General features: G+C 37.3%; 1 protein-coding gene across 1 annotated transcript; it reads left to right on the top strand.

The window, feature by feature from the left end:
• The first annotated feature begins 1371 nt into the window (after window positions 1-1371).
• PLS1 (plastin 1) lies at window positions 1372-23906 on the top strand. The gene is made up of 15 exons (XM_009084693.1): window positions 1372-1441; window positions 5108-5271; window positions 6506-6635; window positions 8269-8401; window positions 9322-9403; window positions 10653-10818; window positions 10914-11056; window positions 11992-12087; window positions 13399-13594; window positions 18557-18635; window positions 19299-19413; window positions 20138-20271; window positions 21015-21138; window positions 23166-23290; window positions 23771-23906. Exons 1-15 carry the CDS (start codon window positions 1372-1374, stop codon window positions 23904-23906), a joined length of 1893 nt encoding a protein of 630 aa, XP_009082941.1.
• Window positions 23907-24664: the final 758 nt, after the last annotated feature.

Raw genomic sequence — 24664 nt, forward strand, 5'->3', positions numbered from 1 at the left:
GTAAAAGGTGGGAAATAATGTTACAGTCTTTGCCAAGAGCCGTGGTAAAACCAATCCTTGCAGTTAGGCTTCCCCTTCTTGAGTCTTGTCTAGTAAGTAACAGTGCAGGTCTGTTGATGTCCACAATTTCTGGGGAAGAAGCAGCAGCATATGGCAGAGCTGAATATACTTATTATGAGCAAATAATAGTTTGGTCGTTACAGGAATTTTATTTTCTTGCTCTAAGGGCAGAGCTGAATATACTTATTATGAGAAAATAATAGTTTGGTCATTACAGGAATTTTATTTTCTTGCTCTAAAGCAAAATCACCAAACCAGAAGGGAAAACATATGCAAGTATAGAGCAACTATGATGAAAATACTTCTGTAAGGTGGATTTTTGCCACTTTTAGCTTCTAAAGTAAAAGCAGAGGTGGAACATTTATCGTAGGCACAGCCCCACCTGCAGCACATAGTGCTCTGTCTCTCCAGGCAGGTGCTGCTCAGAGCTCAGCACAGGCAGGCAGTGCTGCCTTGGCTTGGCTCGTGTGTGTGCCAGCAGCATGTGCACAGTGGAAAATGGAAAATGCAAATATAAGCTCATGGATTGAGACAGTTGTGTGTGACTTCTTTACAAACCTGCACCGACTACCAGTAAGTCTGAATCATCCTGTTGTAGCCAAGCTTCACTCAGAGGAAATGGGTGAGGATCTGTCACAGGGGTTTATCAACCCTTGCAAAGGTGCCTTCAGCAGTAGGTAAAGATTCACATTGGTACTACAGTGTTTGCCCAGTAAAAGTCTTCATTCAGCTAATTGGCAGCGTTACGAGACAATGGGCTTGGCACAAGGGTGGTAAAGGTCAGGAGGTGGGAACTCTTGCAGCAGCTGTGGAAAGGCTCCTCAGTGTTCCCCCAGGGATTGCAGGCAGGTACTGAGGCTTACTGCTGTGCAATTTTGGAGTGCTCAGTGCTTTGCAGGACTAGATCCTAGCACTGACCACCACACTGCATTGCACTTGGAAACTTATCTTTCTAAAAATTGTTTGTTGGAGCATAAGAGGATTTTTTAATGTTGGAAGACCACACAAGCAATGGAGTTAGATTGCTGGTCAGGCTTATTCTGTGCAAATGAAAACATCAAGTGTATGTAAACAGGTGCTGCTATTGTGAGTTCTCAGTCAGGTTACACTGAAAAGAATTGCCATTTGATGTATTTTGAAGTGTTGTTTGTAATGTTTTAAGTGTGCCATGCCTGAGCATGCCATTCAGCCTGGTACCTTGTGTTGAAAAGATCAGTGACTTGAATGTGTCTGGAATTAAAACCTTACTTCTTTCTTGTTTGCTATTGTTAGGTGTAAGCAATTGAGGACGACACTTCTTGCTGTCCAGAGATGGAAAACAACATAACTACTATATCTCGTGAAGAGCTTGAAGACCTAAGAGAAGCATTTGGCAAAATAGGTGTGTTTTAGATAAGAAAATAATAAGGATGTCATTAACACTGCACAACTGTTTAGGATTTGTGGAACCCTCTCGTTTGGATAGGGCCATGTTTTCCCTCTATGTTGCCAGTAATATCTAAGAAAATAAGAATACTTGCATAAAGGCCCTTATTTTAACTGAAACTGTGTTCTTTCAACTTCAGCACTGAAAACAGATACATTTTCTTGCTGGGCAGTTGCCTTATTTGTGACATTGTATACACAACATAACAAGTCTCAAAACCCAACTTTTTTTAAGCTTCAGGTGTTACATATTTTCATGTGAAATTACTAACACTTGGTTTTTGCTTTACTTGCATGCTTTGGTGAACTAATAACTTCTCTTTTTGTTGATTTGATCAGATCTTACATTTTAAGTGAGCTAAATGTGGAGGTATTTTGATCTTGCTTTTGTTGCTAGCAGATGTTAATAAATAACTGTACAATTTTGTATGCTTGACAGGATGTTTGCAGGTTAATCAGAGCAAAGAGAAAGAATGAGAAGTTATATAGCAACTAACCTTTATTTCCAGACTGCACTGCTGTTGGGAATGTTAAAGTTCATGTCTGCTTTGTTTCTTGTTTGCTGCAGTTCTGAGGGGTGATGTGTAGCTGTACAGCTCAGCAAATAAACCAAACATATTTGTAGTCAGTCATAATAGGTGCAACAGGGTCATTTTAGGCAGGAAGTCTTAAGTATAAGGAGTCTTCAGCTTGGTAGATAAACCATTGGGAAGCAGTGTGTTCAAGATTTGTAAGATCATGGGTAGTATGGAGAAGGTGAGGAGGGAATTATTCGAGTTTTGTCAATCACGTGATGCCCAGTAGAGAGTCAGAAACCTTAGAGGGAATTATTCGAGATTTGTCAATCACATGATGCCCAGTAGAGAGTCAGAAACCTTATAATAAAAATGAGTAACTTTTCTTCCCATCTCATGACTTGAGATGTTGTTGAGACCAGAAAATAGTAGAGTTGCTAAAGGGAGTAAGATACATCCATGGAAGGTAATTCATGAGTTGCTATTAAACAATCATTTTGACATCTGTAGGTCAAGGAGTCTATAGCAGGTGCTGGAAAGACAGAGCAAAGAGAAGAGCACTATATATGTGTATCAGCCTGCTGGGAGTTGTTAGAATAGGCAGATACTCATTGATGTCTGACAGGTTTTCTCTTTGGTCCTCACCATCTGCATTCCTTCTTTTTCTCCCTCTCCTGCCTGCCTGTTTTCATGTTTCTGCTATAAGAATTTTTTGTACTGTTCCTACTCACTGAAAAGCATTTTCTTCCTCATGCTTTCTGGAAAACCAAAAATTAAGCATCATTAAGTTTTATGGTTGGGTTTTTTTTTTTTATTTTTTCATTCTTCCATTTCCAATGTCTTTATGGATAAATTGCTTGCAGCTGTATTGGTAAACTGAGAGAAGGCATGTCTTTAACTCTCTGCTTGTCATCATGGAAACTTACCCTCAGTGAAAGATGAACCTAGAGAAATAAAATAGCTGGTAACCTGAGTGAGCTCATGAGCATGTCCTCTGCTGGTTTAGGCCATCCCTGTTATTACCTGTGTTTTTACATGTCTGCAAGCCAGTGGATGAATCAAAACATATGCAGACATAATTGGTCTGTGTAGTGATTTGTGAATTAGTGGTGGTATTGAAAAAACAAAATGGTTCTTTTTTTTTTTCCAGGTGTTTTTAGCCTTTTGTCAGCAGTGAGCTCATGAGCATGTCCTCTGCTGGTTTAGGCCATCCCTGTTATTACCTGTGTTTTTACATGTCTGCAAGCCAGTGGATGAATCAAAACATATGCAGACATAATTGGTCTGTGTAGTGATTTGTGAATTAGTGGTGGTATTGAAAAAACAAAATGGTTCTTTTTTTTTTTCCAGGTGTTTTTAGCCTTTTGTCAGCAATGTGGCTGGGTTGGTGGTATTGAAAAAACAAAACGGTTCTTTTTTTTCTTTTTTTACCAGGTGTTTTTAGCCTTTTGTCAGCAGTGAAATGTGGCTGACTTATGAAGCTGTACAGGAGCTATGTAGTGTAGTATGGATTACAAGAAAATTACTGTCTAGCAATCAATTATAGCTAGAGATGAAAGCATGTTTCTCTGCCTGCCCTTCTGTAATGAGAGACATGTTCATCCACTCTGGTGGTATTGGCTGAGTTCTGGTACTAAAGACAATATGGAGAGGTCTTGAAACTAGTAAATGAAAACAACCCAAAGTGGGAGCACCTTGACAAGTCAAAAAATTGGTCACACCATCTTGCTTCTATTTCTGACTCGTTGTAATGTTCTGTTAAATTACTTAGCTTAGATGTATCATTTGTATAACCACAAAAATACAATTAACTAATGCTTTTCAAGAGCTTTAATGTGATCATGAAAGACATTGAAAATTGTTGTTAAACATGGAAAATATTAGCATTCAATATAGAAAATGACAGACATTACATCCAGCATTACTTACGCTGAATATGATTTCTTGTATTTGATTGATCTTCATCTATACTGTATGTGGACTATAGTTTTTCTGCTTTTCAAAGTACTTCTCTGCATTGCATAGCCAGTGCACTACAAGTGAGGCTATTTTACTGGACATCCTGAAATTCTGCTTGTATAGATAGATATCTGTATGCATATATATGCAAATACACATAAATATAAAGAAACATGAACAGTTAATGTGATTGATTCATTTATCTGTTACTTTGGATAAAAACAAATGTGTAAAATGATGCTTTGTTGCCCTAAGATGAATTCAAGACACTTTCTGCACAGAGATTGGTATAAGGTGAAATACAAAGGGTATTTTTGATTGTTTCTGTGTTACTGCATTATTCAACATGAATAACATAAATTACACTGAATTTTTCTTGGTTTATTTTATATGATACAGCCATTAATTTCTTTCCACAATTGTGGAGCTATACCATACCTCTTGTTGGAAAAAAATCATTCTGATACTTTGTGGTACATGCACATTCCTGACATGTGATCTTGGGAGCCAAGTGTAAGGGAAGGTAGCTGTACAAATTGCTCCCAACAGAGCTAGTTAATAGATAAAGGAAGGTCACCCTTGATAAACAGGTACAGATCATCCTGGATTTATTCTTCACAGGTAAGCCTAAACACATCAAAAGTTTTGAAGCACAAAAAATGTCTCCGATACAGGGATAAGAAACAAAATACAGAGTCAGGCAGAGTTCTCTGTAAGTTGTTTTTCTTGTGTAAGTGTGCACTTGTAATAACAACATGCATCAGATTTGAGTTTGCCAATTGCAAATGGTACAATATTCACTGTAAGCATATGCTAATTGTTCTCCTTTCACCTGAAGGTTTAGAAATAGTTTTGTTGGGAGTCTTGAAAAAAACTCAGCTTCAACTTTTCTATGCACAGATTTGCCATCTTGTTGTAGCTGTGCTTTGGTATGGTGAGATAGTTCTCCAGAAAGTACATCACAAGGTGGCACAAGTCCTAGCCAGCTGTGTCTCTAATCCACCAGTATTCCTTCCTGCTTACCTTTGTCAGAAGAAGAAATACTTATCACCTAGAACTGCAGTTTTCACATTTTATTTATTCTTAACAATTACCGTACTTTGTTCTTTATATAAATATAACAACAACTTGTGCTTTCATTTTTGCAGACATTGACAACAGTGGCTATGTCAGTGATTATGAGCTTCAGGACCTGTTTAAAGAAGCAAGTCTACCCTTGCCTGGTTACAAAGTCCGGGAGATTGTAGAAAAAATCATTGTAGTGACAGATAGCAACAAGGATGGGAGAATCACCTTTGAAGAATTTGTTTCTGTAAGACATTCCCTTTGGATGTTGCTCTGCACTCTGATATCTGTTGAGAATGAAGATAAATTAGAAAACTGAATTAAGTGGTACAACGAAGTACCATTTTTACATAGATATAATTATTATTTTCAGTTTTCTGTGATGATTTAGAATATCCTCTATAGTTATTTTCTAGTGTTTATCTTTCACTTTCCTATTTAATAGATCTGATTTGGGCAGCATGTGAGAGCACAGCAATTACCATTGGTCCTGCTTTCTGTTTCCTCAGAGATGAGGGGATGGGCTGTGTATTGTAGGAATTGCTGGGTCAGCCCCTGCTCTGACAGAAGAGCAGATCATTAGGTATCAGCCTCTGAAACATTTAGTAGTGCAAACATTAGTCTTAGCACTATGCTTAATCTCTATACTAAAGGCTAATTGTTACTGGGAGTGAGGTACTGTTTTTCCCTTTCAGTGAACAAATTTCAAATATTCAGACATTTTTAGTGTGGATCACTCACCAGTGGTGCTTCAAGAGAAATAAAATCTTTCCACACTGGTGGTTTGTGTGTGTATTTGGGGATGACATTTTCCTTGGAATTTAGAGTACTGCTGCTAATTGCAGCAGGTTGCTTGTTGAACCAGTTATTGATCTTTCTTTCCAAGGTTCTAATTTGTAGTGGTTCATAGGTGAGATGCAATTATTTGCCTCCTGGTACTGAACTGTATCTGTTCCTTATAATTCATTGTCAGTTTGAAACCTCTACAGTGTTTGGACAAATCTAGGACATAACAGTATAGCCAATGTGGTTTACATTGCAGGCAGGTAAAAAATGCTATTCTGTTGATTAAGGGCATGTGCAAGTGTCACCTTTTACTGTGAAGCATATAGTGACATAAGTGGAAGGAATATGCTGTAGTAATCAAAAATGTGTATATCTGTAGGTGTGTTCTTCAGTTTACCAAAATACCTGTGCAAAAATTGGGTAGGTTGTTGTATGTCTACTTTTCTAGATAACATGGCTTAAGAAAGGTACTCACTGAGGAATAATGTTAGGTATCCAGTGTGCAGGTTTCATGAAGAGATTTAAACTAGTTTTACCCATACATTAAATTTCTTTTTAGAAGAGAAATCTCTATAAATATCAAAGGAAGGCAGTCAGGTTAACTAGTGACTCTAGAGTACTTGTATGAAAGAACTCTTAGTTATTTGAAGGGATGATCAATCACAAAATGCTTTCAATTTTTTTTTTAATTCCAGATAATTCAGGAATTGAAAAGTAAAGATGTCAGCAAATCTTTCAGAAAATCAATAAACAAAAAGCAGGGCATTACAGCAATTGGAGGAACATCAGCAATATCAAGTGAAGGAACACAGCACTCTTATTCAGGTAAGAAATAATTCAACATGGGCAAGTTTTGCATGGAGGAAGACTCTTTTTTAATTTGCACTACAGATGAAGGAAAAAAACCCAAGTGGTAAATGTTGGTGTTGAAAGCAAATTAGCACAGATGAAGCCTGTGGAGATAGACAAGGTATGTGTCGATGATATTTAGTAACTCTGTTCAGTTGTTTCTAGTTCCATGCTGCACTTGGAGGCAAGTTGGGCATCTTCATGAGAGCAAAAGAGGAAAACAAGCACTTGACAGCATATTGGTGGTTAAAAGGCCCCTTTGATGCTAGTGAAGTTTTTGCCTTCATTACATTACTCTTATTCCCAATATTCAGATAAAAACAAATCCCTGATTTCCTTTTCACAGTGTTAACTACCATAAACTAAAAAAACCCCAAGCAAACCACCATATATGCTTTCTGGATGGAATGGCCTCCTCAGCTGTCTCTGCTGTTACATAATTGTTCACTCCTACATGTTTTTTGCATAGCTTCTCTCTCACACTTAAGAAGCTGCTTTTAATATTTGATCTGTTCTTTCTACCTCCCTTGCTGCATGTAATTTAAGTTGGTAATTGTGCCTAATTGCATTGCAGCTCCTGGCCAGAGTGTTAACCACCTCCCAGGATCATATTGCAATCAGCAGTATTGCAATTTTTGGGACTGGATTGACTGGAGTGTGGAATTTGCCATGGTTCCAGCACTGTGTTAAGATTCTATTTAAGGGGAAGATTCACTTTGGTTAGCCAAAGGTGATGGTACCCCATCTTTCAAATTGATTCACCAGCTGCACTTGGTGCATCTCCAAAGTAGGGGGTGTGTTTCATCTCAAAGGATACCTGTGGGGCATCAGAGCTGATTGTTTAGACTCTTTCATTTTTGGTGGAGAGAAACTGACCCCACTAGAGTGCAAGTCATCTGGCCTGGCCTCTCAGCCATCTCATTTATGATGAGATGAAGTGTGCACTAAAATTTCACGTTTCCCAGTGCCAGTGAAGGCAGTGTAATGAGTCAGGTGTAGGTACCTGTCTTGTTTGCTTCTTGAAGTGAGGTGAATACTGTTGGGGAATTCAGATACTGATACTTGATTGACTGTTATCCAAATAAGCTTTCTTAGATACATACTAATAAATTCTGCACTAAATATGAAAGAGAATTTAAAACTGAGATACTAAACTTAAGTTTCTCAGAGCTCAGTAATCCAGATCACAGTCTCAAAAAGACTTCAGACTCTGAAGCCCTAGTAGAAGGCAGAATGAAATGCTGCATTTTAAGCCAGGGGTGTATAGTTTGAGGTGCTGCATATTTCAGATGGGAAATTTCCCTCTCTTTGTAATTGCTGAGAAACTCAGTCTGAAGTCAGCCATGAGGATACTTTCCCTATTATGTCCCTATGATTTTTGTGTTATCCTTCAGAAAATCACCAGACATTTAGAAGGTGCAGTGGGAAAAAGATCAACTTGTACTCACAGTGTTTGTGTTCTTTCCCACTGATCTTATTCTTTCCATAATGGCCCCTGTGAAACTAAGGGTTTTGTTGCATATGAACCTCTTTGACCCAAGTATGATGTTTAGTAGAATGTGTTCCTGGAAATTGTAATCTATTATTTTAATGCTGTATTTCTTTTCAGAGGAAGAAAAAGTTGCTTTTGTTAATTGGATAAACAAAGCTCTACAAGATGACCCAGACTGTAAGCACCTCCTACCCATGAACCCATCTGATGCCAGTCTGTTCAAATCCCTCGCGGATGGAATCCTTCTTTGGTGAGTCCAAGGCTGGGAGAAAGAAAAGAAATTAATCTCCAAGGTTAAATGCTGATCACGGTGGCATGAATTGGAAAACTTCTGACAGGCTTTAACATTAAGACTTCACTTTAAATATTTCAAGCAGTGGGTAAGATGGGAAAATCTGTTTGTCCATAGAAATGTGATTTTTAGCAAATTTTTATGTGACTCTGTGCATACGTTATAGAAGTAGTTTTCCACTTCAGACCCATAATTATACATGCCAGATATGCCCAGGCTGTTTATAAAGGAGCTAATTGCACAGTCCATATATTCATTAGGTGAAATAATTAGAAAACTTGACTATTTCAAATATTTTTAAATGCTACTATAGTTACTGAATCATGGGATGGAAGGAACAGAAATATGGGTTAAATTCATGCCAAAACAGAGAGCATATATTAAGTCCCTTAACTTTGCTCTGCTATAACTTTCTAGTTAGTTAAAGTAGATTAATAGTACTTACTCAACCACCATGGTAACAAGGGATTAGCATGTTAGTGTTGGTGTGAATTAGCCTTTGAGATCAATGTAGGTCCAAGGGACTACAGAAACACAGTGCAGAAATATACTGATGCTACCAGAATGTTTTCAGTAGAGACCATTTAACTGACTTTAGTTCACAGTTTGAATCTTCTCAGGAACTTTTTTGACAGTACAGACATGCTCTATTAATTATAGAACCCAATTGCTTGAGTCTCTTACAGCAACATCTTCTCTGGGGTGTTCTGAATGAATGTGCAGTTATTTAAAAGGGAGAGGAGGTTTAGAGGGTGGTCTTTTTTTTTTAAATCTTGACAGAAATATTTGCAGCTAGTTGAAAGTGTTAGGAGTTTATAATCAAATAAGATTTTCTGAGAAATGAAAGTTTGAATAAACTTTTGACTTTTCTTCCTTAGCAAAATGATCAACTTTTCACAACCAGATACAATTGATGAAAGGGCTATTAATAAGAAAAAACTCACTCCTTTCACTGTTTCTGTAAGTACTGCATGGATAGGAACTTGACACAAATGAAATAGTAAAGTGTTTTCTGTTTTAATGACAGTTCTCCTGGAGAAGAAAAAAATCCTATGTAATAAAATAATCTTAAAGCATGAACTTGTATTTTCTAATAAACTCTGCTGAATTCTCCTGTTTCTTAGATGATTTACAGGAAAACTTATATTTTTCATGCTTTCTCTATTTGCTGTCTTTATTTTGCTTTACCAAATATCTGAAGAAAATAATTTTAGACTTCTGAGTAGATGGTCAGGTTGTATTTTAGCAATGCAGAAAGTATCTGCATGGCTGTATACTGTGTGGTAGTCAGTGGTTTTCACTAGTAGAGAGCAGCATGGACAGCAGATGAGAAACTCTATTTTTAATTGTGTCTGAAGCCATGAAAATATGTGAGCAAAACAGTTTTTAAGACCTTAGTTTGGGTTTAAGAAAACAGGTCTGGAAAGGGAAGTACATGCATAAGTTTCCAGCCCAATGAGAAGAAAAGTGCTGATTAAAAACCTCAGTTAATTGACATACTTTTCAGGCTGTGATGTTAAAACATAATATATTCTAAATCCTCCAAGTGGGTTTTGTAATCTCTACTTCTTTAAAGAAGATTTGTCAGCAAAGGTGATACTACCTGTGTTGGTGTTGTCTCTGTAGATAGTTAAAATACAAGAAAATAGTAATATTTATGAGATCTGTCAAGTATTTTTTCCTGGAATGTTTCATCTGTGACAATCACTAGCTTTACTTTCAGTGTCAGGGTGTTGAATTGCCATGATTTTCTTATGCTCTCCATTCAATTACAATTTAACAGTTGCTTGAATAAATGTGTCAGCCTGTCTAAGATTCAAGATGGGATGACAGTGGTGTCAGTGGCCTCCTGCACAGGGCAGAATTCCATATGAACACATTTTTCCACAGCGTCAAGCCCCTGATATTTTGAGCAGTATCATTTAATTTGTATATCTGATTTATATCATGTATATCTGATTATTCCTCGGTGGTCCAAGCTCCAGAAGGTGGTCCACAGTCTTTTTTTGGTGGGTCCATGTTAAACACTGTCAATAATGTTTTCCATTACATTTTAGTAAGATGAGAGAGAGTTCATAAAATATCTCTGAGTGCAGTTTTCCACTGGGAATCATTGAACTAATGCATTATTTCTTCCAAAGTTTAATATGAGCGAATCTACTAGGAATTCCAGCCTCGTAAGTTTGTTAAACAATGATATTCCAAATAGGAAAACCTAAACCTGGCACTGAACTCAGCATCTGCCATTGGCTGTACGGTTGTCAATATTGGATCACAAGATTTGCAAGAAGGAAAACCACACTTGGTGTTAGGACTCTTGTGGCAGATCATTAAAGTTGGTCTTTTTGCTGATATTGAGCTCTCCAGAAATGAAGGTAAGAGTAATGCCAGGTATAACAATGTCAGCCATTTGAGATGAGCTGAGACCACAACAGCAATGATTTCAGCTTTCTTTCAAACTTGCCTTTAGCTCTTATTGCCTTGCTAAGTGATGGGGAAGAACTAGATGAGTTAATGAAGCTTTCCCCAGAAGACCTCTTGCTGCGCTGGGTGAACTACCATCTGGCTAATGCAGGGTGGCAGAAAATTGGTAACTTCAGCCAAGACATTAAGGTATGTATTTATTTGCTCTGATAATTGAGTGTAATGGTATTAAGATGCACAATGCATAGAAACAAATTAGTCAGATCAGAAAATATTAGAAAAAATAGTAATCTGCTTTTCTAGTTGTAGGTTCATCCTGCATTTTTCAACACTGACAGAGCATTATTTTCATCTCTCATACCCTACTGAGTTGCTCATACCATGTATTACCTCATCACAGTGCAAAATGAACTTTTCCAACAAGGTCATATTCAGGGGAGCTCTAACGTTCTCAAATGACACCAAGAAGGGTGTTATTAAAGCAAGCCTTTAACTAGGGTTTTTTATGAAAACTGCCACTATGGTAGAAGTATTATATGCTGTTTAAGAGAAGTATTAAATACTTCCAAAACTAGTAGGGTTTTATTCTATTCTCCTAGTTTCTTACTGGGCGCGGGGGGAGGAATCCAGAAGCATCCTGAAAACTATCAAGTAATTTCTTTTGTCACTATAGCTTCATCCTAAAAAGAGCCACTTTGCTCTCCATTTTTAAATGCCAATTATCTCATTGATTAAGAAAGATAAACTTTCATGAAACAGTCTATTTGAAAAGGATAGTGAAGAAATAAAGTAGCAGCACTGAATATATGATCCAAATTGGGGTGTTTTTATGGGGAACCTATATAAATTTGCCTCGACTATCTTAATTATAATGGCCTAGGTAATATTCAGGAGAATACATTTCACTAGCATAATTAGCAGACTTTGCTTTTCTCTGTCACCTGGCTAAGTTCTATGTGAAACAGTGTAGTGAAATGGCTCTAGGGCCTCATCCCTATTCACTGAAATAAGTATTCTGACTTCTCTGGCTTTTGAATTGGCCTGCTAGGCAGTAAATGGCAAGGGAAAGGCTACATACTTCCTTTGTTTTTATTTTCTTAAAAATATTTCTCTGCTTGGTTTAGGATTCAAGAGCTTACTATCATCTGTTAAATCAGATTGCACCCAAGGGAGATGACCTTCATCAACTGCCCATGAAAATTGACTTTTCAGGAATTCATGTAAGTATCCAGAAATGTAAAAATAGACTGGAATTATGTGAGACCTGTGTATGTGTCCAACATCCTGGTTACTGGGCTGTCCCTGAGTCCTCTTTTGTTTTCTAACACATTGAAAACTCAGATTCCTCAGTGTTATAAAAGTTTAAATGGGTAAAAACTTGAGGTAAGTTTCAGAGTGCTGCTGAAACAGGATAATGCATCCTGCAGTCTAAAGTTTGGAGCTGTGTTTTACTTGGAGTAGTGTATGTTTATTTTCAGCTGGGTCATCCAACATGAATATTAGCACGTCCTGTTCAGTTCTGCTTCTCTGGAATTCAGGAAAGCAAAAAGAGTAGACTTCACAAACCTTGTGCTCCTTCCTCAAACCAAATAGCATTCAGACATAGCACGTGAGTCCTTCCAATAACCAGCAGGAAAGTGTGGCATCCATCAAGCTCTAAGTTGTGAAGGGACAGAGGGTCTAAAACCAGCCTACATGGATGTGAAAACACCTTTGTCTGAGCTGCTACATAGTGCTCCTTGGAAGGATTATTATGAGAATGCAGTTGGTACAAAGTTGAACTGGGTGCCTGAGGTACCTACATCTATAGAGCAACCAGAATCTAAAGTAGAATCTTGTTCTTCATTATAATAATGAAACCCCTGTGCAAAATTGTTTGCTTCCATGCTTTAATCCTCTCAAACTCCTTCATAAGGAGAGCTCTGTTTTCTTTGTTTGCTCTTGTTTTGGGATGTTTTTTGGGGGAGTGAGAAAGAATAGTGGTTAGTTTTTTCCTATAGTTCATATGAATGTGTTCTGTAATGAGTTATAAACCAAAATATTAAAAATAAAGGTGAGTGAACAAAACATATAGGTTGCCAACCTATGATGATTCAGAGGCAAAAATATTAGAAGGAAAGCAAGTCTGAAGCATTTAAATTCTTACTGAGGATTTTAGACATCAACTGCTATGACTATGCTTGAGAATATCAGTTTAAAGCAGTGATGGTGAACCTTTGACATGTGTACCAGAATATACAATATGGGAATCAGCAGTCTGGAAATGAAAATATAATCACTGCACTTCTGGCTGCATTTGCTGTGATTCATGAGGAATGTTGTGTTGGCAACCACAGAAGTGAAGGACAGAAAGAAAGTAGGAGGAAGAGGGGAATTGTCATGGGCTGTAAGAGCTAGCTCAGGCATTGGGGGAATGTGGGAGGAACTGGCATGGGGCATTTAAAGATTTTCCTAACTGAAGGTTCAGTAAAAAGTGAAAACATACTAGTACTTACTGCAAATTGATTTGTGTTTGTTTGCTTTTCTTTTAGGATAAAAATGACTTGAGGAGGGCTGAATACATGCTCCAACAGGCAGATAAATTGGGCTGCAGACAGTTTGTAACTCCAGCTGATGTGGTTGCAGGCAACCCTAAACTCAATTTGGCTTTTGTTGCAAATCTCTTTAACACATATCCAGCCCTGCACAAGCCTGACAGTTCATCTTATGATCTCAATTTATTAGAAGGTACTTTAACTTACTAAGCATACAGAAAAAAAGAATATTAGTGATTTCTATTTAGATATTCCTTCTAGGTTGTGCTAGAGAATCCCTGGGTGATGTTGCCTGTGTTTTCTCGGTAGCAATCCATATAAGCCTTAATAGAAGTCCCTGTTCTTGTGTTTGCTGTTCACTTGTGTTAGCCTGATCAAATGGTTATTCCTGAATAACCTTCTATCATTCACTTGCAGGAGCAAAAACTGTCCTACTTTTCTTCCAGTTTCCTATGCTTTCCATACTATTTATTTACTTATTTAGCTGATATGCAAGTTCTAGCCTTTCTTAATTTGCAGTGCAGCACCATGCAACTGTAATAGTCTTTAAAAGTATTTTGCACATACTGCATTTATATATGTGTGTGTTTGTGTATTAGTTTGTTGCCTTTTATAGGAGGAAACATTTGTTTTAAGAAAGGCTTCTGCATCAGCACCCTACATTAATCTATTGCATCAACAGCCTATAGAGATCCTATCGTATCAGGAAGTTTGGCCTTTAACTGTACAGTTCAGATCTCTAAAGCTAGAGATTAAGGGATAATTGTTAACAATCTTTGGCTGTTGCCCTTGCTGTGGACCAACTAATCTAGGATAACGAAACGGCTCCTGCCAGTGTATTTCAGTTGTTCACTGATCTCAAAGGAATGTGAGATTCAGGGGTGTCGCACTCGGGAGAATCATCAGCAATGTTCACATATTCCTCTGCACTGCCTACTCCTGCCTTCCTCTTACTGTTCCTATCAGGTTTCCTTTCCATTTAGGTGAGTCCATCTTCCTTTGCTCCTTTTTTTCATGATTTGTCTGCGCTGCTGCATCCCTATGTCACAAATCTTGTATCCCTCAGACCATTCCTGTTCCAGGCTTCCTGCTCTCCTAGCTTCAGCTGGGTGCCAGCTGTGATAGACGTGTCAGAGCACAGGACGTAGTCTTCCCTTTTCAGCTGTGATATCCCCAGTCCCTGCAGTCCCTGCTGTCCAGGACAAATGATTGAAGGAAAGGTCTGCTCTTCCTCTGCTGCAATTCTGTTAGAAATGTATGCTCTTGGAAATGTGTACAGGAGCTGTGTGCAGGTGCAATATGTTCAGCTTCTCTGTTCTGAAGATAAAGCTGCAGATGCAATTTGAAATACTGAAAACTTGGTCAAATTTGGAAGTTTTCATTGGCATGGCAAAAAACAGCTGTACTAATTTCTGGATTTTCCTGAAATATTTAGATGAGATCAAAGTCTCAGCTGAAACATTTGTAAAAAGTTACAGTCACCTGAATGCTAGACTATGATTTCGTAATGATAAATACTGGCCAATTTAACTTACTATTTATAGCATATATTTTAGAGATGGATAATCATGCCAATGTAGTCTGTTCAAAGGCAAGTCGACAACTCTTCTTTGCACCCAAGTAATAACTCCTGTGGTGTCATGTAGTTCTAAACCATCAAAATAGTTGTTTCAGCCAAAAGATACATTATTAATGTGGGTTTTTTTTGTCTGTTAATATGTTTGGTTTTTTTTTTTCCATAAAATCCTGTGTTTTTACTGATGTTTTCTCAAGGTAGTGATGCGAAATAACATTCATTTCTTTATAGTTTCATCATAGATTGTCTGTTGAAATCTGACTCATAATTTATAATGCTTTCCTATTTTGCTTCATGAAATGCAGATTTGACCCCTCCTAATGTAGGTACTGTATTTAGTACTTTTCTGTACTCCATAAAAGTGTTTATTCTGCAATTTTTTTAAATTTTTTTTTCCTAGTGTTTAATCATCTCTGTCCTTTTCTGGTTGATCTTTTGCATTGTTCTTATATTTCTCTATTGTTTTAATATGCCGTCATAAGTAAAAGAGAAGGAAAAAAACCCCACAGGTCTGATGCATATAAAATGGGGGCAAGAGTTGCAGTAAGTCAAATGCCATACAGTTATTTCTATGGGTTTAGTCAGTAAGGGCTTTCCATGAGCTGAGCTGTCAAGCTGTAGGCATGTGTGGGTGAGTAGTGCTTTCTGATAGTCTTCATTTTCCTTCAGAAATTCCATCTTTCCAGGGACTGTTCCACCCAAAGAGTATGATGTGGTTCTTCAGTTTAAGACAATGAATGCTGTGCATAACCTAACATCTGCTGTAATAATACTTACCAAGCCTGGTGATGTGTACTTGTATACCAAGAGTGTATCCCTCAGGAATATAGACACAGCCAAATGAAGTTTTGATCCGGTGCGGGGTGGAGAGGGCAGTCCTGACCTCAATTAATGTCCAACCTTTGCATGTTGCTGCTGTTCCAAGGGACCTCTCACTTGAGGGGAAAGCAGCAGAGTTTGGAGTCAAAGTCATATAGAAAGCTGAGTTCTTTGGGGGGGGAGAAAGAGGAGGGACTTAGGTCCACCTACATTTTGTCTAGCATAGATGTCCTCTGCTGTTGCTTGGATTGCTGGCAGTCTTCATGGCTACCATGAGATGTTTTAACTGCTCCCACTCAGGCTGCCTCAACTTAGGGTGCCAAATTGCATCTTGAGCTCTGTTGTCTTGCAGAGAGAATCTTAGGTATTTGGAGCCCTTTGGATTCTTGACTGCCCTCCCTATGGCTACTCCCCACTCAGTTCCACAGTATAATGATCTCAAAGAAAGAGATGGCAATAAATATAAAGAATACTACCAAATTTGCTCCTCTCTCTTTTGTGTAGCTCTGCCCCCTTTCTGCAGTTTTCCAATGATTTTGGCTATCTGCTGCACCACTCAGCAGAAGATATGCTCCTGATAGGATCACAAGGTATATTTTGAATAAAAGAATAGAGAGAAAAAATTGGTCAGTTCTTAGGCATCTGGAAAACTTATGAACTCTTATGTGTTGCATGATCAAGGGACTTGTTTAGAGTGGCATATTAAATATAGTATGCTGGGTTTAGTTCCTGGATTCCCACTGTCCAAAAGGATCCTGTCCAACTTGCATGCTCTTGCTCCTGCTTGGCTACTTTGGATTCTTTTGGCAATGTTAAGCATGCATTTTAAAGTTCCCAGTCTGAGTGCAGTTGCTGAGTATGTGTTTTTGTAGCTACACTGTTTTACTACACAGTTCGTTAAGTCACCTTGTTACTGTCTTTGCAATGGACAAGTGTTCCTAAAAACACTTTGCAGTCAGTATGTTATGTATTGCAAATCAACTCAAAGCTCAGTAACCTTAAAAACATCCAAACAGATAAATAAAGCAAAAGGGACTTGCTTTAAAATACTGTAACCTCTAAAGATACTCTCCATAAACTAACATTATATATCATGCTCGAGTTGTGATTGGGTTTTTTTAAAATGGAAAACCTGATATTTTTAATAACTTTGTCACAAAATGTGATTATTCTTCTTGTAAATTTTAATGTGGCAAGAAATCTGTGAAACAAAGCTGACCTTGAAGAATAGTATTTTTCATTGTTTCAGCATGTATTCATCAGTGACTCTTTGGTTATTTTTACAAGTAAATATTAGAAATTAATACTAGTTTGAATTGCATATGAAGAAACTCATAATTTAGAAAACATATCAGTAGGATTTTTTTAAGTGAAATTTATTCTGTTAGAAATTATTGGCTATGGCTGAAATCTCTGAAGTCCAGAGCTTCTTGTATAAAAGAGACCTAGATTAAAATTGTAACCTCTGTCTAAAAATCAATGTTATGACATAGGTCTGTGCATGCAAAAATAGTATTAAAGACATTTTCTTTCTAGTCTAATGATAGATACATGTTTACACAGTAGCTTCATTTTGCAAAAACATTCATTTTTCTGTAGTCAGCCTAGAACTGCAATACTAAATGAGACAGTTTTCATGCTATGTAAACCTCATCAGGCAAACTCAGTGTCATTACCCTCTAAGGAGCAAATGAGAATAGCAAGAAAAGTCTCAGATTTTTGTGCTTCAGTCCAGAGAAACCTGTTCTTTCATTGTTTGAGGAGGTTTTCTCCCTTCTCAGTGTCCTCTCTGTTTTCTTAACTGTGGATTATCAGCCCAGGGGAATAAAGTGATGAGGTTGTTCCAAGCTCACATACTCAGGCTAAATATTTTCTTAAATGCTCTTCTTTGATGAAAGAGAAAGCAGCTGATGCAGCACTGATTCACATGCAGTTGGCCACGGATACATTGCTAAAGTTTAGGTAGTAGCGTGTGTAGAAAATTAAAGTGTTATTTCACACTAACTTTGTAGAGAAAGAGCAATAGTTTAGGACTCCTAATTGCAATAGGTAAAGCAATCTAAACCAGCAAAGTGAAGGTTGGGATTTAGGTCATAATACATTTTCTGCAGGCCTCATCAGCAGAGTTGCTAGTTAAAACTGTAGGGATAACTGGGCCCCTTGGCAGTATAAATAGCTTCCCAAATGTAGCCAGTTCATCACTGCCTTGCTCAGTCTCCAGGGCTAAAAACTAAAAACGTGAGGTGTGTTGCTTTGGGGAGGCCCTTTGCAAACTAATACTGGGAAATTCTTTGTGGGGTGAGTGGAGCTGTAGTTCCTGGAGTTTAAAGTAATTGCAGTAAGTGTGCTAGTATTAACTTTTAATCAAAAGATGCCATTTCAAACAGATGTAATGATACCATGGAATGCAATTTGCACCCAGTTTTAGGAAATCATTATTAAGCATTGCTATTTTCTCCATGATATATTAATTATGTAAAGTGTAACAAAAAAAATACCTATTTCTGTATTTGACTGAATTGTATTTACACTGAAAAATGTAGTCTGAAGGTACTCCCTGTAGTGCCTCTGTCCCTGTGCCAGGACAGGCTGAGTAGAATTGGATAGGATTGCCTTGATTATTGGTATAGACTACTGTTAGGGAAATTGTGAACTCATTTGGGGCTGGAGGGGGGGGTGAGGGATAGGAGAGCCATTTAAACATTGCTTATTAAAATGTTTACTCCAATAATTTATATAGAATTCTATTTGTCACCATAGGAGAAAGTAAGGAAGAAAGGACTTTCAGAAACTGGATGAATTCACTGGGTGTAAGCCCATATGTTAATCATTTATACAGGTAAGTTTTTTTTTAAAACAATGATTTGACTTCCCTTGGATGATGAGATAAGAGAGGGAAGTTGTATATCTACTAGAGTAGTGATTTCCAGTTTTTCACAGAGTGTGATAGGAGCTTCAACACTGGTTTGTAGAGCCACATTAAGAATTTCATTTAGTAAGTAGCTGAAGGAGATTGTCAGAAATCCAATTCACAATGGGAAAATAAGACTTTTCCTACTATTTTTTTTCGCAAGATGAGTACATAGGGTTTGATTATTCTTTAGCAAAATAAATCTGTAGATGCAGATAAAGAATGAGTAACGTTTTCCAAAGTTCTGAGGAAACTAAAACTAGATCAGTAAATGAAAACTCTTTAGCAGATATTTTATCTATGCCCACCCCATGACAGCAATTATTTAATTGAAGTTGGTAAAGCCAGAGGCTGAGATGATTTAATTTTGTTATTTTCATGAATCTTAGTGAAACATAGAATTTGGTGTAAATAACTGCAGAAATCGAGCAGTAGAATATAGATCAGTTTCTCTACAGAATGGCACAAATTTTTATTTGAGTGTCTGGAATTTTTTCAACAATTTCATTACACTTTGAGAAGTCTCAGGTACTTATTTTCATTGTCAATATGAACTTTTGGACTTAAAATCATTGTTTCACTCTCATTTAGTGACCTCTCTGATGCTTTAATCATCTTCCAATTGTACAATATGATTCGTGTGCCGGTTGACTGGAACCATGTCAACAAACCTCCTTATTCATTACTGGGTGGGAACATGAAAAAGGTGGGTGGATACTCTCTAATACAGTCCAGCCTCACTGTCTCCCTTTGTGCTGCTTGTAGCCTGTGTTTTCTAGATTTGTGTGCTACCAAGACAGTCCTGGCAAATAAGAAAGGAAAAAATATCTTCCAGATATTATCCCAAAGAATAAATAGCAGTTACAGCACGTAGCACTTTAGCTTCTAAACGTGGTCACCTTTTACCAATATTTAATTTATGGTCTGAGCTGTCTGTGTAAGTGAAAGTTTCAAGCCTGACGTGGCTGTCATTGCCTGCTGCTCTTGTATCATGAGGTGTTTCCTCATGGAGCAGTTCTGTATGTTGCCCAGAGGATTTGTACAAGGCTTGCAAAATCCAAGTGTTTTGTGATTCATAAAGCCTGAAATTTAGAGGATAAAAATTCCTGTCTGTTTAGAAACAACACGTTTCAACGTTTTGCCAAATCCAGTTTTCATGTAAGTATATTTTAATTCACTGACTTAGTGGAAGTGAATTGGTTTTCTCAAATGTGAAAAAATACTATAATTGGAATCTTGCATACTTGCATTTATAGTAAGACCTGTGTTGTTTTAGTCACAGTGTAGATAAACTAGAAATCTTTCTTGAGCTTCAAATCTCACCATAGGTAACAGTAAGCCAAAGTAATTCAAAATACAAATCAATTATAGGTCTTTATTGCAGAAATATTAAGGTGTTTTCATTATTTGCACACAAAATTTGTTTTCAGATTGAGAATTGCAATTATGCAGTAGAACTTGGGAAGACAAAAGCCAAATTCTCACTGGTTGGTATTGCTGGACAGGATCTAAATGAGGGTAACCCAACTCTGACCTTGGCTTTGGTGTGGCAGCTGATGAGAAGGTAAGTTAGGCACAGTATATCTCTCTTCTCAAATATAAACTTTTCTATGTGTTTTGTAATTTTACATACTATGTAGAAACAGGGATTAAAATTACACATCCTACAGTAAGTAAACAGAGCTCAGCTTTTAAAATATTGATTCCACGTATCTTTCTGTAAGTAGAGAGTAATTTAAATGTTTGTAAAATCCAAGGAAGAGGTGATATATGCTATAAAAGTTAAAAGGGTAAAAAAAATTGTAGGCCATCACAGCTATAGTAATATGCCTGTCATAAAATCAAAATCTTCCAAGTGCACTGAGCAAGAAAAACATTTTATTTCAATAGAGTATTTTATTGCAAATGTTTTCCAGAAGCTAATTTTCTTGGACCTATCCCAAAACACTTCAGGCTTTTTTTTTTCTTTTCCTCAGGCTGTTGTGATTCAGTTCTCAAGGTGACTAGGATGGTAGGGAGCCATTTAAACTTCTAAAATAAAAATAATTATGATGTGCTGAGTAAAACAAATACATGAAGATGATGTTACAGTGAATATTATGAGGTTTAGGATTCTATTTTTTTCTTGCAACCACTGAAAAAGTGATTTAAAGTACTAAATAGTTTATAAGGTAAGGATACCTTAGGGAGAGGAGTTCTTGGCTTTGTTACTCTGATTATGTAATATTTTACTTGTTGCTTTCTGCTGTTGGAAGATTTGAGTTCTACAACTTGTTTTGACTCTGGCTTGTGTTTTCTTTGTTGAAGGTATACTCTGAATGTGCTGTCAGACATTGGAGAGGGGGAAAAAGTGAATGATGAAATTATTATTAAGTGGGTGAATCAGACACTTATAAGAGCATATAAGAAAACTTCGATTACAAGTTTCAAGGTAATCAAATTTATTTACTCTTCTTTCCACCTATAATCAGATCTAGGATTGTTAACCTGATGTGTTAACAATTTGACTTTAACAGTGGCTCTCCCATCAGCTAACATAAGTGTTTAAGGAAAACAATCTGACAAGCAGTTTGTGAAGCTTCAAAAGTATTTTACAAATAGATTAATAAGAGGAAAAAAAGAAATTATAGTAGCTGCAGTAAGATAGATAACAAAAACCCCAACAGCAAAAAAAGAAAAAATAGTCTAAACTTTGAAAGGGGCTTCTGTCTGAAGTTTGGGAATGGCATGTCACATATCTTCCAGACTTTCGAGACAGGCACTCTTGTGCTTGTACCAACATGAAGAATAGTTTAGGAAATATTGGAGGCAGATCCCTGTTGTGAGTGTCAGCGGGTGGAAAAGCTGTACCCCGTGAGACAGAGCTGGGAGAGGGAGCCTGATGTCCCCAGTGTCTCCCTGATGTGCAGCTGGCCTGGGAAGCAGGAGCCTTTCCCCTTGGCAAACACGAGCACAGGGGAAGCTTTTCTGCCACTCGATTGAAGTGTCAGACACAACAGAAGCCATGTGTGTGTCGTGCTGTGTGAATGAATCTCTTGCTTTAGAAACTGCAGATGAACAATTGCACTTGCACACGAATGTAACGTACTTAGGTTCATTGCATCATCCGAAGCAGTTATGTCTGAGGTTCACAGCAGGAAGGGAAGAACCTAGCAAGTCAAATGTCTGACAGCTCACTGTGTTATGACATTTAATTAGCTAAAAATGGAATATCAAATAATTTTGTAGAACAAAGTATTTTCACTGTACAAGGTAGCTTAGCTCTTCATCTTCTTAAGAGATTGTTGCTTCTTTTCTTGCTACGTAACTTGTAATAATGGTGGCATTAAACAAGTTGAAAATATGAAGAGAATCTGTCCTACTGTCTTTTTCTGGTGTGCCTGTGTTTTGAGGGGGCATTGGTTGTCTTCTTAAGGTCATTCAACTGGTGTTTTTAAGATAATTTAATTGATGATTGACCGATAAAGATAAGGAGGTACCAATGTAATGTGACATTATTCAGTATTCCATTATTTACTACTAATTTTTACCACATTCATTGGCTTTCACTCTTTGGATTTAGGGATTACTGCAGCAAGCAGATTGTGCAGTAGAGAACACAGAAGTGCCTGATGTTTTACTGTGGGCTATGAAAGTTCTATCGAATTGCCATTAGTTCAAACAATAAAAATGACAAAAGTGTGGCTTATGGTCTTGGGGATATACTCCATGTGTTTATTGTCTCCAAACAGAATTATATGAGTGGGTTTAGATGTATAATTAATATTGATGGCTCTATGGGACTTCACTGATTGGAAATCCTAGTTCCAACCTGGTGGTGGTGGCAGCTGTGTGACATGGCTCATGTGCTCAGCCACTGCAGGGACAGGACCAGCATCACTGGCACTGTCTGCTCCTGGTTTGACATCACCAGCTCCTCCTCTGCCCCGGCAGCTGGGAAGGAATAATTACAGCAACAGCACTTGCTCTTTTAAGAATGTCTGTGTATTAAATACAAAACACAGACTGCTCATACTCTCTCAGAATACCATCTGAACTGAAAAATTATAAAACAAGTGAGCCACAAAACTACTGCAGAAAATAGTTCCATGGCAAGAAAAGACAAAAAAATTAACGTAGCTGGGGAATGTATATATCTTTTCGCTGTCTCAAAAGTCCAGTCCCTTGAACTTGCATCTATGTTCCCTTCCTTCCTTAGGGAAGGGGGGAAGTGTCATCAAGGATGTGTAAACCATTTGTGTAATAATCAGATTCACAGAGTGAACCTAATAATTCTGATTGCAGAAAAGAGTATTAGATCTCAATGCCATGAAGTAACAACAGGCTTCTGTCTGTCAGTATGTGTATGCAAGATGTGCTGTATGGTTTTTTTTGCATTGTGAAGATGGAATAATCAAAGCAAATTCCTTAAACTAATCTTCTGAGTCTTTTTTTTTCTTCCTTTTTATTTTTTTTTAGGACAGATCAATTAGTACTAGTTTACCTGTCCTAGATTTAATAGATGCCATTGCACCAAAAGCAGTTCGTCCAGAAATGGTCAAGAGAGAAGACCTTTCTTACCAAGACAAATTGAATAATGCCAAGTAAGTTTTAAATGAATGCTTTGCATTTTCCTGAAGTGCAGGAAATGCATGAATTCATGGTGTAATGAGTGACTTGTTGCTTGTTAACAGAGAAAGATTGTACAAATATTAGTTTACTTGTTTCATATGGGATATGAATATGATAAATTCTAATGTTGTTATTTTTCTAGCATATCTAAAATGTGAACTCAAATCACAGCTGATGTGACCTACCAGCACTGCACTGCAGTTGTGTTCTTAATAGCCTTGCATAACCCGGGTTGGGTTGGACAAAAATAAATGATTTGATAACCAGTAGCAAAAGATCTGCCAGTACAATTGCTAATATGTGTTTTCTTCACAGTAATGTTCATTTTCTAGTAGAGGGTAAGTGCTGACTGAACTCTGTATTATCCTGCTGTCGAAGCCTGGTGTTGTGAATCCTGGCACATTTGGAGATGTAAGAAAAATAACAGTATTTACTTTGTCTTGTTTTCCAAGGTATGCCATTTCAGTTGCTCGAAAAATCGGTGCTCGTATTTATGCTCTCCCAGATGATCTGGTGGAAGTGAAGCCAAAAATGGTGATGACAGTGTTTGCATGTTTGATGGGAAGAGGACTGAACAAAATAAAATAATGAAGACATGTAATGTACCTTTCTGCCATGTTAAGCACGATGGATGCCTCGCAGTTTACAGAGTTCTGAAGCTTAGGATGTAAAATGAGAAAAATTGTATGTACAAATATACTCATCAATGACATTTTAATAATGTGTTTATATTAGTTAATTTTATTCAATTTCATAACACATGGTTTATTTATGACTAATACTGTTTTCAGAACACATTCATTACCCGATTAACATCATAGATTTTTGTTGCTGGGGAAAAAAACCACCATGTTAATCAAGCTTCATCTGTATTAGTTTCCATAGCATTGTTTCCATAGCATCATTTTTCATACAGTATTTCAGGACCAATTGTGACACATGGTTTGATTTTTGTGGGTGTTAGTTACATGTAGTCTACAAGTCTCAAGGTGCATTCCAATCCTGTTGTATTACTCCAAACTGCACAGAAATTATCATCCTTGCCTTATTCTTGGAGAGCTAAACTCCTGTTGAGGCCACTGAGAGTCTTGTCATTGACTTCAGTGAGAGCAAGTGAAGGCCTATGATAATGTCTGGAAACTAATGAATATTGATTAAGCTGACGAAACTTTATTGTGGGAATAACCATTAAATATATGTAGTTGTTACATTACTGAGCAGGAACTTTTACATATGAAAAAAAGGCAAACAGAGAGCAGAAATGTCATGTCATTACTAGTTCTGCATATGTGTTAGGTTTTGCAGTTGGACTAAAGATCTGTTGGTTGGGTTTTTTATTTTTCATA

This window comes from Acanthisitta chloris, unplaced genomic scaffold, assembly GCF_000695815.1.
Source record: "Acanthisitta chloris isolate BGI_N310 unplaced genomic scaffold, ASM69581v1 scaffold2691, whole genome shotgun sequence".
In the NCBI taxonomy this organism is placed as follows: domain Eukaryota; kingdom Metazoa; phylum Chordata; class Aves; order Passeriformes; family Acanthisittidae; genus Acanthisitta; species Acanthisitta chloris.

Coding starts and splice junctions, on each gene's coding strand:
- PLS1 (XM_009084693.1), top strand. CDS start 1,372: ATGGAAAACAACATAACTACTATATCTCGTGAAGAGCTTGAAGACCTA. Junction 9,404..10,652: donor TCACTCCTTTCACTGTTTCT/GTAAGTACTGCA, acceptor TATTCCAAATAG/GAAAACCTAAACCTGGCACT. Junction 20,272..21,014: donor GTGTGGCAGCTGATGAGAAG/GTAAGTTAGGCA, acceptor TCTTTGTTGAAG/GTATACTCTGAATGTGCTGT.